The sequence below is a fragment of the Lontra canadensis genome, unplaced genomic scaffold, assembly GCF_010015895.1.
Source record: "Lontra canadensis isolate GAN:19392208 unplaced genomic scaffold, GSC_riverotter_1.0 scaffold6, whole genome shotgun sequence".
Lineage (NCBI taxonomy): Eukaryota > Metazoa > Chordata > Mammalia > Carnivora > Mustelidae > Lontra > Lontra canadensis.
The window spans coordinates 13994516-14012740 of record NW_022631000.1 but is presented as its reverse complement, the minus strand read 5'-3'; the positions used below and the strand labels follow the sequence as shown (position 1 = coordinate 14012740).

At 38.7% G+C, this 18225-nt stretch overlaps 1 protein-coding gene across 4 annotated transcripts in view; it reads left to right on the top strand.

Moving 5' to 3' along the window:
- The window catches only part of CCDC191 (coiled-coil domain containing 191), an 87237-nt gene that overhangs the window by 46934 nt on the left and 22078 nt on the right, over positions 1–18225 (top strand). For all 4 annotated transcript variants that reach the window (XM_032852255.1, XM_032852254.1, XM_032852257.1 and 1 more), the window contains exons 11-13: positions 580–692; positions 2669–2751; positions 3675–3776. In XM_032852255.1, the coding sequence (XP_032708146.1) occupies positions 580–692; positions 2669–2751; positions 3675–3776 (298 nt within the window). The remainder of the gene's footprint in view (positions 1–579; positions 693–2668; positions 2752–3674; positions 3777–18225) is intronic.

Sequence of the window (18225 nt, the reverse complement as noted above, 5' to 3'; positions counted from 1 at the left end):
TTAGCATTTGTGTTGTGCTACTTTTGTCCAAGGAGCTCTGTTACTATACCAGTAAAAGAGAACAGTGCTTACTTGCTCTACCTCAATTCTGGGTTTGTGATTATGTGTGGTTCTGAGAAGCCAGGTTGTACAATGTCAGGTACAAATGGAGCAGCCCCTGGGCTGGTTCATTACCTAGCTTAAATCTGCAGTTGTTTTGGATAAAAGTAAACATCTTTGAGGCTGGAATAAGAGTCCAAATTTCTCAGAAGTCACTTACAATGGTTCCAGACGTGTTTGAGACATACTCAGTTCACGTGATAAAGCTAAGAAGTGGGTGATAGATACCTAATGATTTGAAGCCCTGGGGTGGAGTCAGAGCACCTGACTAATTGCACACTCCGGCCAGTCACTCAACTTTTCCATGCCTCGTTACACCAACATATAGAGTGGGTTTAATACATAGTTATCTTAGAGAGTAAAGATTAATTATAATTTGTGAAATGCTTTGAGTTTCTCAGGTTTGAAAGCTTTGAACAAAGCTGGTTATTGGTCTGAATTCTTTTCCTTTTTTTTTTCTTTTTTTTTTTTTACCCCCAGTTCGCCTGTTGCTTCCCCTGAGACTGATGGTAGAGGAGGTGACTCCCCAAATTCTCTCTCTGGACCCAGAAGGAACCCAAGGCAGCAGAAGGCACCCCACCCCATACTAAAAGGCAGGGCGGTCTGAGTGGTGGCCTGGTGGTGGTTATCTTCCTTCCTGAATTAGAATATGCCAGGACTGAATCCTGGTGACTCTTAAGTTTTGAGACTTGGCAGAGCCTGGTCAAAGATGGCTAGGCATGTGAGGAGTGCAATGCACCGGAGAGTTCCATGCATTTTTTTCCTGCCCTCTCTGCCAAACTTTTTGGCCTTCCCAAAGAATACCAAAGGCAGGGGGGTGTTGAAAGGTATATCATTTTGAATTGGTTTGGATTATGAAAAAAAGTGGGACAGTTACACAAAAAAATCTTGAGTAGCTGCTAAGAATAAACATTGATAAAGATCATCTGTCATTATACTTTGTTAACCTTGAATTATTGATCCTTTTACAGCAATCCATATGATTTTATGAGTTGTACCTTGATGATAGGCTTTTAGTTATGAAATCTACAAACCAGACATTTTAATTTAATAACATTTTTGAGGCATGTAGAAATCACTATTTAAACGAAACAATACTATGAGAAGAAAAGCATTCGCCACCTAGTGAATCCACTGATTGTTTTTTCTGTGTACATAGTCATGCGTGTGCATATGTTTGTACTTGGAGGTGGGCACATCGGCAGTTATATTGTAGTTTTAAGTCTGATTTTTCACCTTTGGCAAGATTGCTGCTCTTACAAGAAGTGATGCCATCTGAAGCACACTGTGCCTGAAGTCCATTCATTTTAATGAAGAAATTAGCAGTATTTGTGTTGTCTTTCTGCCAGGACGGCAGTTGATGCCATCTTTGCCTACCACTGAGCATGATCAGGAAATGCCTAGTTTGGTGTGATTATTTTTAAAAAAATGATTGTTTGATCAAGGAGTTAACATATTTTAGAACTCCAGGCTACTTTTCAAGTGGTCTTTAGTGATTAGCTCTAGAAAAGATGGGGAACATGCTTATTACCAGAGTCTGCCTCTCAGGGCTCTCACTTTAATCCTCTATTCTGTTTCTGCCTCTTTAAAGACAGCCTCCTTGCCACCATCTGTGGCACCCCCACTCTTCTTTTTAAAGCAATGCAAACAATATCTGTAAGAAATAGCCTGGTGAGTTTTTTGTTTATTAATTCTTGAAACTTGGACTCAAATCTTCTCTATAACATGGCACAAGGAAGCAAAAGTAACTATTGGCTGACTTAGGTGAGCAGAACCTGATACTCCCCCCCCCCCACTCCCCTCTCCTGTAAAAGTCCCGACTGATGACAGAGTCATATTATCAGACCATCTTGCACATTTGCTTCTTTTGGATCGATATTTAATAGACTGTCAAGAACAGGAGTCTGACACTTGAATTCGTTCAGATGCCAGTTCTCCAAATGCCTAGTACAATTCCATTTCCTGCCCATCTGGATATCTATCCAAGCCTTAAAACTAGATTTTAATGTATTCATCATGACCCTAAACTTTAGTTTGCTAGTTGTTGTTGTTACATATACAAATGTAGGTATAATGACTTAGGAAGAAGAGCAGACTCAATGGGATTTGAGGACTGACTGTACTGTCAAAGTATTTGTTAGATATAGTTAAAGTTTTCTCCATTCATTAAAGGATTACCAATTTAAAATTCTGGTTTCTGGGTTTCAGTAATAAAAGTATCATCAAGGTACACTGTCTTATTTAAACCAGTAAACAGTTATTCTAATAGAAAAGTGAAAACAATTTGCAAATTGTTCATCATTGATGAGGATAGTATTACAGGTCTTTAACCTGTAGGGGGTATATAAATAACATATATGTACTTACATATTTATAAATACAACTACAACTTATATTTTTAAAATATAAATTTTATATTTATAAACAAATAAATGTTTCTGAAATTGTAAACACTCAACTTGCAAGAAAACCCTAATAATAACACGAGATTTTGCTATAAAATGGAGAGACATTTCTTTTGCAGTGCTCCTTATATTTTTGATATTGGAACTCTGTTACTATTTTCTAGCCATGGAAGAGAGAGCAGTTCAGCGAGCTGAACGTAGGCGGATCTTGGCAGAGAGGAAGAAGAAACAAGAAGAGGACAAATTGGTAAATCAAGAATGAAACCTGAGGCAAGAAAAAGGATTTGAATAGGTCTTTATTAAAAAAAAAAAAAAAGAAAGAAAGAAAAGATGAAGCCTAGGGGTGCATGGGTGGCTCAGTCGATTAAGCATCCAACTCTTAATTTTGGCTCAGGTCATGATCTCAGGGTCATGAGATCGCAAGCTCCACATCAGGCTCGCCTGCTTAAGATTTTTTCTCTCTATTCCACCCCCACCACCTCTCCATCCCCCTCTAAAAAAATTAAAAAAAAAAAACTGAAGCTTAGCTTGTTTAATTATCTTGAGACAATCGAGCTAGATTAACCATAAATAGCTTTTTATCCACTGGCCTAAACTCTGAAAATTTTAGGAAAAGAAAGAGAGAAAACAGTAGCACCATTAGCATAGCAAGAAGGAAATGTTATAAAAGTTGATGGGAGCCAGCAATGAGGAAGATTTACATATTTAGATTTAGATGTTCAACCTGGTAAGTTGCAAAGGTGAGTAGTTCTTGCACAGTTTTGACCTAGACTATCAAAAATAGATTTTGTATCTACTAAGAGAAAATAAACAGTTTCAACAGTTTGGGGGTTTTTTGTGTGTGAAATGAAAGAAAAAATTTGTCCTACGCTGTATGGCGTTTGGACTTAGTACTTCACAAGTAAAAATAAGAACTAAAAAGGAATCATTATTTGATGAAAAATTAATGTTCTCTTCTTGTTCTGTATCTCCTTTCCAAGTAGAGAAGAAACTTTTAAGTTCCACAACTGACTTCCTGTTGGTTGGATTTTCTACTTTTATCAGAAAATATGGGCTTCTTTCAGAGACAGGCGGGTACTTTTGGTAGATACTTGACATTCCTCAACATAAAAAATCTTACTTCCATACAAACATAGCATTCTTATTTTTTACAACTCTCCTCTTGACCAGGCCCAGTTAAAGGCCCAAGAGGAGGAGCGTCAGAAGAGGGAAGCAGAAGAAAAGGAGGCTCAGCTTAAGAAAAAACGAGAAGAGAAGAGACTGCAGAAAATGGTTTGTAGAATCTGTTTGGTCAGTCACCTGCTTAAAGTCTATTGTGTACAGTACTGTGACCCTGTGCACCTTCTCCATCCTCACGCTTCCCTCCAGAACATTCTTCTCGCACCTCCACCCTTTCACGCACTGTAGTGAAAACCTCATTCTTCAGATTGTAGCTCAAACATGGCTTCTCCCAGATGAGCCTTTCTTGCCTTGTACACTCTCTTCTCCACCCAAGGTTAGGTTTATGTTCCCCTTTTACCTCTGGAATATATTTCCTTCAAAGCATTACCAGAGCTTATAATTATGCATATGTTTTGTGGTTGTCTTATTGATTTCAACATCTCTAACTAAACTGGAATCTCCTTGAGAGTAAAGGGAGCAGTCTGGTGTTGCTCACTGTTGTATTGGTGAGCAGTGTCCCTGGCATACAATAGCAACTTAGCAAGGGTGTTGAATGAGTGAGTGAATGAATGAACAAGTAAATGAACAAATGGAAGAAAATATACACCCAAGAAATAAGAGATAAAACTCTTACTTTCAAGAGTATTGAATTCTAATTGGAAAGATTAAGGCCTAAATATGCCTGTCAGACAATATAGTACAGCACATGTTGTCTTGTGGCTCAAAGAACAAAGAAGGGGCGCCTGGGTGGTTCAGTCAGTTAAGTGTCCAACTTTTGATCTCAGCTCAGGTCTTAATCTCAGGGTCATGAGTTCAAGCTCTGCATTAGGCTCCATGCTAGGTGATCAAGGAGAGCCATAGAAGGCAAAGGAGATCAAGAGAGCCATAGAAGGCAAGACCTATAAACATTGAGGAAATAGAGACATTTTCATAGAAAAGAGATTCTAATTGGATTGCATTAGGATTCTACAAAGAAACAGAAGAAATAAGTTATATGTGTAGGAAGAGATTTATTATGAGGAATTGGCTCATGTGATTATAGAGGCTGAGAAGTCCCACAGTCTACCATCTGCAAGCCAGAGACCCAGGAAAGCCAGCAATGTAATTCCAGTCCTAGTTTGAATTGATGGTGTAAACTCTAGTTCAAGGGCAGGAGAAGACCAATGACCTGGCTCAAGCAGGCAGCCAGGAAGGAAAAAGGGGCAGATTCCTCCTTTTGGGTTTTTTGGGTGTTTTGGTTTAGCCCATTGGATGATGCCCGCCCACATTTAGGAGGGCAGTCTAACAGACTCCATGGATTCAAATGCTAATCTCATCCCAAAACACATTCGCAGATACACCCATAAATGTTTAATCTAGGCACCCTGTGGCACGTTCAAGTTGGCACATAAAATTAACCATATAAGTCTCCCCCTGATACACTTGGCACCCATACACATCTCCTTAAACCATACTTAATCTCTAAATAAAGACAAGAAGATCATAATTCTGCTTAACATGATACAACTTTCTTGCATACAACCAAAACTGTACTAACCCCTTCCCCAGAAGAGGTCAAGTCCTTGAATGATACTTACTCTTCTCATTGATATCCCATAACTTAACTACTATGATATAAAATTAAAAATACTTAAACACAATGATAGAAATTCAATACATCTTATATTATGATTCATTGTAGAATATTTGAGAACTACAAAAAAATGGAAAACTATGAGCTCAGCTTTAAGAGGTAACTAAATATCCTAGTATATTTACTTTGTTTTCTCTAAGCCTCTTTCTCTTAATAGATTGATAATTTGGGGGTGGGGGGAAGGTGTATATAGTTTTTAATCTGCTTTTTTGCAATTAAGAATCTCTTATGAATATTTTCATTTACCATTCAGAATTCTTCAACGTTTTTATTTATATGTTGACAGTAAATTTTTTTCAATTTTTATGTAAATTCCAGCTAACATACAGTTTGATATTAGTTTCAGGTGTAGAATGTAGCGATTCATCACTTACATACAACACCTGGTGCTCATCGCAACAAGTGCCCTCCTTAATACTCACTATTTTTTAAAAATAAACTTTTTGGGGCGCCTGGGTGGCTCAGTGGATTAAGGCCTCTGCCTTCTGCTTAGGTCATGATCCCGGGGTCCTGGGATCGAGCCCTGCATCAGGTTCTCTGCTCAGCAAGGAGCCTGCTTCCCTTCCTCTCTCTCTGCCTGCTTCTCTGCCTACTTGTGATCTCTGTCAAATAAATAAATAAAAATCTTTAAAAAAAATAATAAACTCTTTACTTTGGTTTACTTTAGGTTTATAAAAAGTTGCAAAGGTAGTACTGGGAGCTTTTGTATACCCTTCACTCAATTTCAGTTTCTCCTTGACATTATCACCTTACATTACCATAGTGCATTTGTCAAAACGAAGAAACTAACATTAGTACATTATTATTAAGACCAGACTTTATTCACATTTAACCAGTGTTTCCAGTTTTTCTGACTTCTCATCGTGTCTTTTCTGTTCTTTTACCCTTAACGTATATTCCTTTGCGACTACCACCTGCCTTTGATGGCTGTACCTTTATAGTAGATATTGAAATTGGACAGTGTGAATTCTTCCACTTTATTCTTCTGTTTCAGAATTACTTCGTTATTCTTTGCCTTTTTATATAAGTTTTAGACTAATTTATCGATGTGTACAAAAAAAATCTTGCTTAGATTTTGATTGGGATCATATTGAATCTATAGTTCAAATTAGAGAATTGACATCTTAACAACACTGAGTCTTTAATCTATGAGCATGGTATAGCTCCCCATTTATTTAGATCTTTGTTTCATGAGTGTTTTATAGCTTTTCGCATACCTTGTATATGATTAGTAGATTTGTACCTACATCTTTTTTGGTGCTCTGATAAATGATGCTTTTTTTTTTTTATTTCAAATTCAGTTTTTTCATTGCTGGTATATAGGAACACAGTTCATTTTTGTATGTTGACCTTGTATCCTGCAACCTTGCTAAAACTCACTTATTAGTTCTAGGCGGGGGTTTTTTGGTTTTTGTTTTTTGTAGATTCTTTGGCATTTTCTACAAGTTGTCTGCCAATAAAGGCAGTTTTATTTCTTCCTTTCTGATTTGTATGCCTTTTATTTGTCTTGCCTTATTGAACTAGCTAGGAGCAATTCCAGTGCAAGATTGAATATGATTAGTGAGATACACTTGTTCTTATTCCTTGCCTTGTTCCAGATCTCAGGGGGAAGATTCAGTCTCTCATCTTTACTGTCATATATGTCATGTATTTTATTTTATATGTATTATAAATACCCAGTACCTTCTTACTTTTATTGCTTTAAACAATTTGTGTTTTAGTGTGCCTAAAAATAAGCTGGGGGCACTTGGGTGGCTCATTCAGTTAAGCATCCAGCTCTTGATTTTGGCTCAGGTCATGATCTCAGAATAATGAAATAGAGCCCTGTGTTGGGCTCTGTGCTGGGTGTGGAGCCTGCTTAAGATTCTCTCTCCCCCTTTCCCTCTTCCCCTCCCCCACCCCACTCACATGTGTGCTCTGTCTCCCAAATAAGTCTTTAAAAAAATAAGCTGAAGATTATAGTTGTTCATTTCTTTCATTTCTGATGCTATTTATTTCTTTGTGTAGATCTAAGATTTTAACTCTATCATATTCCCTCGGCCTGAAAAATCACCTTAAACATTTCCTGTAGGATAGGTCTGCTGGTAGTGAATTCTCTTAGTTTTCATTTGTCTGAAAAAGTTTTTGTTTCTTCCTCACTTTTTTTTCTTTTTTTTTTAAGAGAAAGAGAGCACATGAGCAGGGCAGGGAGGGGCAGGGAGAGATGGGGATAGAGAACCGACTTAACCAACTGAGCTAGCTACCCAGGTGCCACTCTCCCTCACTTTTGAAGGTATTTTCACTGGATATAGAATTCTGGGTTGATAATTTTTCTTTCAACACTTCACCTATGTCATTCTGTTGTCTTCTGCTTACCTGGTTTCTGACAAGTTTGCTGTCATTCTTATCTTTGTTCCTTTATTGCAGATGTCTTAATCTGCTTGGGTTGCCAGTTCTGTAGATTGGCCAAGACCAGGGTGCCAGCATGGTTGGTTTCTGGTGAAGGCTCTAGTCCTGGCTTATAGATGGCCACCTTCTCATTGTGTCCTCCCATGACCTTTCCTAGTGAGAAGAGGAGTACATGAGCTCTCTGGTGAGTTAAAAGGATACTAATCTCACCCTTAGAACCTCATTTTACCTTCATTACTTCCTTAGAGGCCTCATGTCCAAATAAAACCAGACTGATTGTTAGAGAACTTCAACGTATGAATCCAGAGGGGGTTATAAACATTCTGTCTATAGCAGTAGGTAAGGTGGATTCTTTTCCTCCAACTGCCTTCAAGATTTTTTTCTATCTTTGGTTTTCAGCAATTTGAATATAGTATGCCCAAATGTGATTTATTTGTTGTTGGTTTTTTTTCCCTGCCTCTTTTTTCCCTGGTCTCTGTTTCTTCGATATGTGGCTTTGTATCTGTCAGTAATTTTGGAATATGTTTACCCATTATTCTTCAGATATTTCACCTGTCCCTTTCATTTTCTTCCCCTTCTGGGATTCCAGTTTGCAATGCTTGCCTTACATTGATACTGTCCCACAGCTTTTGGATGTTCTATTGTGTTTTTCATTCTTTTTTCTCTTTACCTTTCAGTTTGTGTATTTCTACTAATTTCAGGTTATCTGATTCTTTCCTTGAATATGTCAAGTCTAGTGATGAGCCCTTTGAAGGCTCTCTTCATTTCTGTTACCATGGTTTTTTTTTTTATTTTCTAGCATTTTCATTTGACTGTTTATTATAGTTTCCATATCTCTCTTAAAATTACATATCTGATCTTGAATGATGACTACCTTGCCCATTAGAGCCTTTAATGTTATTATAAGTTATTTAAAAATTAAAATTCCCTCTCTGGTAGTTCCAAAATCTCTGTCATATCTGAGTGTTGTTCTAAAGATTGATTCTCTTAGACTGTATTTATTGCTTATCTTTTGGTATGTCTTCATCATTGTTGTCATTGTTGTTGTTGAAAGCCAGGCTTGTTGTAGAGAGCAGTAGAAACTGAGATAAATAGGCCTTTAGTGTGGAGATTTGTGTTAATCTAGCCAAGAGTTGGACTACATTTGAAGTTTTGTGTTGCCATGGTTACCATTGTTGAGGTTTGCTATTGCTATGAGTACCATAGACTTCATTTACACTAGCAACTTTGTTTTTATCTCTCTCTCGCTCTCTCTCTTTTTTTTTTTTTTTTTTTTGGCTTCAGGTCTTCTCTCTGTGCTGTTCCCCAGAGAAAGTCTATCTATCTCTTGCAGGTCTCTCAGGTACACGCCACTGTTATTACTAGAGATTTGTTTGCATGCTGGTGGGGTATGGATGAGGGGAAACACTCTATAACATTCTAATTAAATCTGTCTTTGGAGTACACAGTATTGGGCAGTCAGAAGAATTTCTGCTCCTACTCCTCTGTTCCCTTCTTTTTGTATCCCCTGGCTCAGTCTGTAACCTTAAAGCCCTTCCCTCTGAGGTTCCCCCTCCACTTAAGTGAGATGGGGGGCTAGTCTGGGTACCCCCAGCTGCAGTAGCATTCCACTAATGTCCTCAGGTGGGGCCACGTGCAGGTGAAGGCTTTTGTTTCCCAAGGGAGAATGGTCGGGGCAGATCTTAGAGTGGTTGCTGTTCCTCTCCACTAGCCAGAACCATGGAAGGAACTTCATCTGGATTCTCCCTGATCTTCTCCGTGAGAGCCTACAAAAAGGTGGAGTTCCTAGAGCAAAAGCCTGCAAAAAGGCAGAACGTCCCTATGACAATGACCCCCAGGTAAAATACTTCAGACCATAATAGTAGACAAAAAGATTTTGGCACATAGACTAGTTTCTATTTAATAAATCATCTATAGCTGTTTCAATCAAGATAGATGCATGTACAAATTGGTGGTGTTTGAATTTTCTTTACAAGTGCTTCAGATTTAAAATGCACTTGGCAGGGTGCCTGTGTGGCTCAGCTGAGCGTCCAACTCTTGGTTTCAGCTCAGGTCATGAATTTGGGGTCACGGGATCAAGCCCCACATCAGGCTCTGTGCTGGACCTGGAGCCCGCTTAAGATTCTCTCTCTCCAGGGGCACCTGGGTGGCTCAGAGGGTTAAGCCTTTGCCTTCAGCTAGGGTCATGATCGCAGGGTCCTGGGATCGAGCCCCATGTTGGGTTCTCTGCTCAGCGGGGAGCCTGCTTCCCCATTTCTATCTGCCTACCTCTCTGCCTACTTGTGATCTCTCTGTCAAATAAATAAAAAAATCTTTAAAAAAAAAAAAAAAAAGATTCTCTCTCTAGGAGCACCTGGGTGGCTCAGTCCTTAAGCTGCTCTCTTCAGCTTCTGCTCAACGGAAGCCCACTTCTCCCTCTCCCACTCTCCCGCTTGTGTTCCCACTCTCTCTGTGTCTCTCTCTGACAAATAAAATCTTTAAAAAAATAAATAAATAAAAATAGAGAGATTCTCTCTATTTGGGGCACCTGGGTACCTCAGTCAATTAAGTGCCTGGCTTTGGCTCAGGTTCATGATCTCAGGGTCCTGGGACTGAGCCCCACATTGGGCTCCCTGCTTCTCTCTCCCCGCTGCCTGTCACTCCCCTGCTCGCACTAACTTGTACCCCCCTCAAATAAATAAATAAATAATCTTTTTTTAAAATTTAAAAAGAAAAGATTCTCTCCCTCTGCCCTACCCCATCCTACCCCCACTTGCATGTGCTCCCTCTTTTTTTTTTTTTTAAGATTTTATTTATTTATTTGACAGAGAGAGAGAGATCACAAATAGGCAGAGGGGCAGGCAGAGAGAGAGGGGGAAGCAGGCTCCCTGCCAAGCAGGGAGTCCGAGTTGGGGCTCGAGCCCAGGACCCTGAGATCATGACCTGAGCCAAAGGCAGAGGCTTTAAGCACTGAGCCACCCAGGTGCTCCTGCTCCCTCTCTCTTAAAAAACAAAAATGCACTTAGCAGTTTTCTCCTTTGCTTCTGGGCAGTCTTGCTCTCCATAGTATATTTCTCCACCCAGTTTATCACAGGCTCTTTTTCTATTCGGTGCATCATACTCTGCACAGGTGATTTTTTAACTCCTTGTATACTTTCTGTAGCTACTCCCAGCAAGCAGTCACCAAGGCCATGGCAGCGTTATTCCTCTGGACATCAAAAAGATGATGACACTTTTGAGCCAGTACCTGCTATGACTTCTCTGAATAGTCACATCCTCGATGTGTTGATGGGAGCCTGCTTCATCTCTTCTAGTTGGACATTTTTTACTCATTAAGTTTATTGGTTTATGGTATGAGGTACCTTATTTCTAATTATATAGAGGAGTTTCTGATATGGTAGAGAAGTTCTCTAGGGCAATCACATGTATTTCTTTGGATAGAAAATACAAGATAAGTCCTTACCATATTTTAGGCTAAGGGAACTGGAAGAATTCCTCAGGGATAAGCTCATGACAAATTTGTTCTCCATATTCAGGAAGTGGTTCAGGGTCAAGACATGGCTGCCCTCTGTGATCCTTGTTACCTACAATTCCCCCAGACCTAGAAGCGCTGCAGTCTTCATAGGGGGCCTCTGTAGCCATGGCAGGAAGTCTGGGGCAGCATGGTCTCTGATGTGCAAGTGTTGCTTAGTGTTCCTGTGGCTTTGACAGGATAGCCTGTCCGGTGTAGCAGTAGGATGGCCACTTGGTGGGTCTCATACAATAACCTTTTGAAAAGAAAAATCTAAACTCTTAAGTCCCGTTGCTCAGCTGGGAGCCTGTTTTCTTCTCCCTCTGCAGCTCCCCCTGCTTGTGCTCGCTCGCTCTCTCTCTCTCTCTTCTGTCAAATAGGTAGATAAAATCTTAAATATAAATTTATATATATATAATGCTATGTAATATAAAATTTTGGCTCAAGAAGATCTCTAGTAGATGTTTTTCTTTCTCTTTTTTTCATGGAAAAGTAAACTTAAAAGAAGGCTATTTTTCCCCACTCCCATTGGAAAATGGATTTCCTTTGGAGCCTACACCACCAGCCATGGAGTTGTAATTCTAGGAAAATAGTTACACTGTAACCTAGGTGTGCCTGTGAACAGGGTTGACCAACCTGAGGGTTTCTCCAAAGGCTTATTGTCGGTGTTAGATTCCTGTCCGTAAGTCATAACTGCTGTCTAGTGCTACAGGAGCATTTCAATGGATGTGAAAATGGCTACTTTCTGTTTTCACCCACCACATAACCCTCCGCTGTTACTTGTGACTCCTAAGAAAATTCTTGTAAATAGTTTTTATTTCCGGCCGTCCAATTCAACATCTCAGATGTCTGAAGTCAAGATTATAAAAATAATTTGGGGTTAGTACTTCAGAGAATGTGGACATTTCATTTTGAGGAATTTGTACTGAAACAGGTAGTTTGGATTAGAACGTCAGGCAAATCTCCCTTCCATAGTGAAAATGTTCTGGTGCGTGCTCTCATTTTTTTTCTCACAGAAGACTCCGCAATTAGGTAGCTTGTCAGATTCAGCCAATTCACCACACTTGTCCTGAGGTGAAATCGGTGGGGGAAGGGGGGGGCTTACATGAAGTGTTTTTGTATTTATATTATGTAAATGACAACTATTGTGAAGACAGTCTACAGTCTTTACTTTTCTCTTGTGATTTTGTAAGGGATATCACTCGCTGCCACTCACCATTTTTAGGTAGTTTTATTTTTCTCACTTTTATTATAGCCTATTTTTATTAAAAATAGAAATATACAGTAAACCATTACACTTCTGTCATCTTTCTCAGTCAGCCCCTCAAGGGGTACGTTCTTTGAGAAGCAAGGGAAGTCTTTCCTCAGGGTATTACCAGAAATGGTTACTCACTGCCTAATGATCATCAAATACTTTTAACTTTTTTCTGGACTTACTTGTTCATCACTTTTTTTTTTTTTAAGATTTTATTTATTTTTCAGAGAGAGAGGGAGAGAGAGCGAGCACAGGCAGACAGAATGGCAGGCAGAGGCAGAGGGAGAAGCAGGCTCCCCGCCGAGCAAGGAGCCCGATGTGGGACTCCATCCCAGGATGCTGGGATCACGACCTGAGCTGAAGGCAGCCGCTCAACCAACGGAGCCACCCAGGCGTCCCTTTTAAAAAGAGTGCAGTGTAAGAATATTATTCTAGGCTTTTAATGCAGTGTGGAATATCTTTAGGGTTATTTACATGTATCTCTCTACCCTGTAATCTAAACGAAGGCGCTGTATTGCTAGGTTTCCCATAATAATGAGGGAGAAATATTGATTGCCGTCCTAACTAGATACTTTACTTTTTAGTAACATAGTAAGATACAAATAATCTGTGAACAACGCTGAATATGTCTAAGACCATGCATAGTACTGATTCTTGTAGTACTCATGACCACCTTTTCCTCAGCTGCTTGGCAGAATTGTTTCCTTTAATGCTCCAGTGTTCTGGTACCATGATTAGCACATGGTTTAGTGGTTATACTTTCAAATTAAATTAATTACCTATTTGTTGAAATGAAATTTCATTAGTGTTTTGGTCATGGCATTTTTACTTATTTTTTCAGTTTTGCTGAGGTATAATTTACAAAATTGTAAGGTACTTAAAATGTCCAACAGGATGATTTGTTGTACTTACACATTGTAAAAGGATTCTCACAGTTGGGTTAACACAGCTGTCACCTTATATATTTACCTACCGTGTGTGTGTGTGTGTGTGTGTGTGTGTGTGTGTGTGTGTATGCATGTGTACACTTAAGTTCTCTCAGTTAATTTCAATTATGAAATAGTGTATTAAAAACTACAGTCACCATGTTACACTTTAGGTCCTCAGACTACATTCATCTCACAACTAAAAGTCTGTACCCTTTTTCCAGGCTCTCCCTATTCCTCCCCATCCCCCAATTGCAACCACATTCTCTTCTCTGTTTCTAGGAATTTGGTAATAGCCATTCTAACAGTTGTGAGGTGATAGATACCTCATTGTGGTTTTGATTTGTATTTCCCTGATGATTAGTGATATTTGAGTAGCTTTTCATATACCTGTTGACCATTTGTATGTCTTCTTTGGAAAAACATCTATCTATTCAGGTTCTTTACCCATTTTTTAAATGGGTTATTTGGGGGGGTTTTGCTTTTGAGTTGTATGGGTTCCTTGTAAATTTTTGGTATTAACCCTTTATCAGAAATGTGGTTTGCAAATATTTTGTTCCATTCCATAGATTACCTTTTCATTTTGTTGATGGTTTCCTTTGCTGTACAGAAGCTTTTTAGATTGATACAATCCCACTTGTTTATTCTTGCTTTTGTTGCCTTTGTTTTAAGGTGTTCAGTACAAAAGCTCATCTCCAAGTCCAGTGTCAAGGAGCTTACCTACTGTGTTTTCTTCCAAGAGTTTTAGTTTCAGGTCTTCCATTCAAGTCTTTCATCCATTTTTAGTTGATTTTTATGGATGGTGTTAGATAAAGGTCCAGTTTTATTATTTTGCAGGAGGCTATCCAGTTTTCCCAGCACCGTTTATTGAACAGACTTTCCCCCTTTGTATATTCTTGGCTCCTTTTGAAAATTAATTGACCATATATGCATGGGTTTATTTCTGGGCTCTCTATCCTATTCCATTAATCTATGTGTCTTTTTTTTTTAATGCCAGTACCATACTGTTTTACTTACTGTAGCTTTGTGATATAGTTTGAAATTAAGAAATATGATGCCTCCAGGGGCGCCTGGGTGGCTCAGTGGGTTGAGCCTCTGCCTTCGGCTCAGGTCATGATCTCAGGGTCCTGGGATCGAGCCCCGCATCGGGCTCTCTGCTCAGCAGGGAGCCTGCTTCCCCCCCGCCCCCGCCTCTCTGCCTACTTGTGATCTCTCTGTCAAATATATAAATAAAATCTTAAAAAAAAAGAAAAAGAAAAATATGATGCCTCCAGCTTTGTTCTTCTTTCTCAAAACTGCTTTGGCTATTCGGGATTTTTCATGGTCCCATACAAATTTTAGGATTTTTTTTTTAATTTGTATGAAAAATACCATTGGAATTTTGATAGGGATTGCAATGAATCTATAAATTGCTTTGGGTAGTATGGACATTTTAGCAATATTAATTCATCTAATCCATGAAGACAGTGAATCTTTCCATTTATTTATTGTTCTGTGAAAAGATTCACAACAGCTGTGTTTTGGTTTTGAAAAAGAAAAGAAAACTTTATTATTGTTATTATAGAAACCTAATAGAAACAGAAGAGGAAAGAAATCTACACATAGATGAAGGTAATAGAAGGGAGGAAGCCTGGGCTATGTGCGTCTGCTTCCCCTCCTGGATTCCATTCTAGGGAGCCAGTGCGGCCTGGAGCAGGAGGGGAGGTGAGACAAGATTTAGAGATCTTGACGTCCAGAACAGAAGGGCCAGTTCTGACCTGGAGACCAGAAAATGTATTTCAACAACTAGGCTCCCATCGTTATTCACACATCACAAGGCTCACAAACAACATTCCTTAGCCTGCCTACGTATGTGCAGGTCTTGGTGGCTGGTTATGCAGGACAAATCACAGGAAAAAAAAAAAAAATCTACCCATATAGAACATTTGTGTCTTCTTCAATTTCTTTTATAGTTTCTGGTGGAGTCTTTAGGATTTTTGATATATAATGTCATGTCATCTGCAGAGAGAGATAATTTTACTTCTTTCCTAATTTGGATGTCTTTATTTCTTTTTCTTGCCTAATTGCTCTGACACTTCCAACACTATTTTGAATAAAATTGATGAGAGTGGGCATCCTTGTCTCGTTGATAATAGTAGAGGAGAAGCTTTTCAGTGTTGGGTGCGACGTTAGCTGTGAGCTTCTCAAGTATGTTCTTTGTTATGTTGAGATACGTTCCTTCTGTACCCAGTTTGTGGAGAGGTTTTATCATAAAAGGGTGTTGAATTGTGTCAGATACGTTTTCTGCATGTATTGAGATGATCATAGGATTTTTATCCTTCATTTTGTAACATGGGAGTATCACGGTGAGTGATTTGTGGATGTTGAACCATCCCTGCATCCCTGGAATAAATCCCACTTCATCAAAATGTGTGAGACTTTTACTGCACTGTTTAATTCGATTTGCTGATATTTTGTTGAGATTTTGTGTTCATCAGGGATACGGGCCTGTAATTTTCTTGAGTCCTTGTCTGGCTTTGGTGTCAGGGTAATATTGGCCTTGTAAAATGACTTAGGAAGTGTTCCCTTCTCTCACACTTTTTGGAAGAGTTTAAGAAGGATTGGTATTCATTCTTAAAATACTTGGTGGAATTTGCCAGTCGCGCTTTCTGGTTTGGGACTTCTCTTTGTCGGAAGGATTTTGATTACTTATTCAGTCTCTTCGCTAGTAATCCGTCTGTTCAGATTTTCTAATTCTTCATGGTTCAGTCTTAGTAAAAGTTGTATGTTCTTAGGAATTTATCCATTTGTAGGTTATTTAAGTCGTTGGTATATAATTGTTCATAGTAGTTTGTTATGATCCTTACTATTTGTGTGTTTTCTCTTTCATTTCTGATTTTATTTAAGTCTCTCCATTTTTTCTTAGTCTAGCCACAGGTTCGTGTTTTATCTTTTAAAATAGACATCTCTTAGTTTCTTTGATCTTTTCTATTGTTTTTCTAGTCTCTATTTCATTTATTTCTGCACTGATCTTTCTTTCACCCTTCTGCTAACTTTGGGCATAGTTATTTCTTCTTCTAGTTTGTTGAGATGTATAGTGAAGCGGTTTGAGATCTTTCGTTTATTCTGATCTAAGTGTTAACTGCTATAAACTTCCCTCTTAAAACTGCTTTTGCTGCATCTCATAAGTTTTGGGTTATTTTGTTTACATTTTCCTTTGCCTGGACATGTTTTTTGATTTCCCTTTTGATTTCTTCTTTGACTCCTTGGTTGTTTGTAAAGCATGTTGTTTAATCTTCATGTATTTGTGTGTTTTCCAGTTTTCCTTTTGTAATTGATTTTTAATTTCATAACATCGTGGTTGGAAAAGATGCTTGATATGATACCAATTTTTTCAATGTATTAAGATTTGTTTTGTGTCATATAACATACGATCTATCCTGGAGAATGTTCCCTGTACCCTTGAGAAAAATGTGTTATTCTGCTGTTGTTGAATGAAATGTTCTGCATATGTCTGTTAGGTCCATCTGGTCAAACATATAATTTAAGTCCAGTGTTTCCATAGTGATTTTCTGTCAGGGTGATCTATCCATTTGTTTAAAGTGGGTTATTTAGGTTTCCTACTATTACTGTACTGCTCTGTAGATCTCCCCTCAGAATGTTAGTATTTGCTTTATGTATTTGGGTGATTCAAAAATTGGGTGCATAAATTTTTTTTATTAGATGAACTCATTTGGTACATTAAATTAGACAAAAAAAATATATGCAAGTGAGTAAAAAGAAGCACATTCTCATACTACTACACACAGCAGTGGTCAAAAATAATGAATTGTGGAATGGATCCCAAGATTTAATGCAAAAAACACCCTACACAGAAAACTTCAGGCTTCTAACTTCACTAAATCTAATACTAAACGCACTCCTTTTAGTCCTCAGCTTCTTGCAAGTCTTTTCCACTCTCTCCTAACTGCAGAAGATCAGTATATGCGGCTTCCAACCTGTGCTAGCAATCTGGGATCATTATCTAGGACTCTTATAGGATCTCTGCCTGCTTTTTAATTGAATGATTTTCACCATCTTCACCTTTCTTTTTTTTTTTTTTTTCAATCTTTTCTTCTTTTGCTTCTGTTTCATGCATAATTCCACTGAGCACCACGGGAAGGAGGGGTGGAGAACCAAGGGAACCGTGGAGGAAGACGGGTGTATAAATATTTATAATTGTTATATGCTCTTGATGAACTGACCCTTTTTTCATGGTATAATGACCTTTTTTTTTTTTTTTAAGATTTTATTTATTTATTTGACAGATAGAGATCACAAGTAGGCAGAGACGCAAGCAGAGAGAGAGAGAGAAGAGGAAGCAGGCTCCCTGCGGAGCAGAGAGCCCGATGTGGGGCTCGATCCCAGGACCCTGGGATCATGACCTGAGGTGAAGGCAGAGGCTTTAACCCACTGAGCCACCCAGGTGCCCCAAATGACCTTTTTTTAAATCTCTTGTTACAGTCTTTGGCTTAATGTCTGTTTTATCTGATATAAGGCTAGCTACTCCTGCTGTCTTTTGGCTTCTGTTTGCATGGAGTATCTCTTTTCTATCACTTCACTTTCAGTCTCTGTGTGTCCTTAAAGTTGAAATGAGCCACTCATAGGCAGCAGTTTGGGTCCTGATTTTTTTCATCCATTCAGCCACTGTATGTATGGCTTTTCACTGGAGAACGTAGTCTGTGTGCATTTAAAATATTGATAGGCGTGGCTTATGATTGCCATTTTGCTAACTGTTTTCTAGCTCTTCTGTAGTTCCTTTATTCCTTTCTTCCTCTCTTGCTTTCTTCCTTTGTAATTTAATGATTCTCTGTAATGTTATGCTTTGATTCCTTTCTCTTAATCTTTTT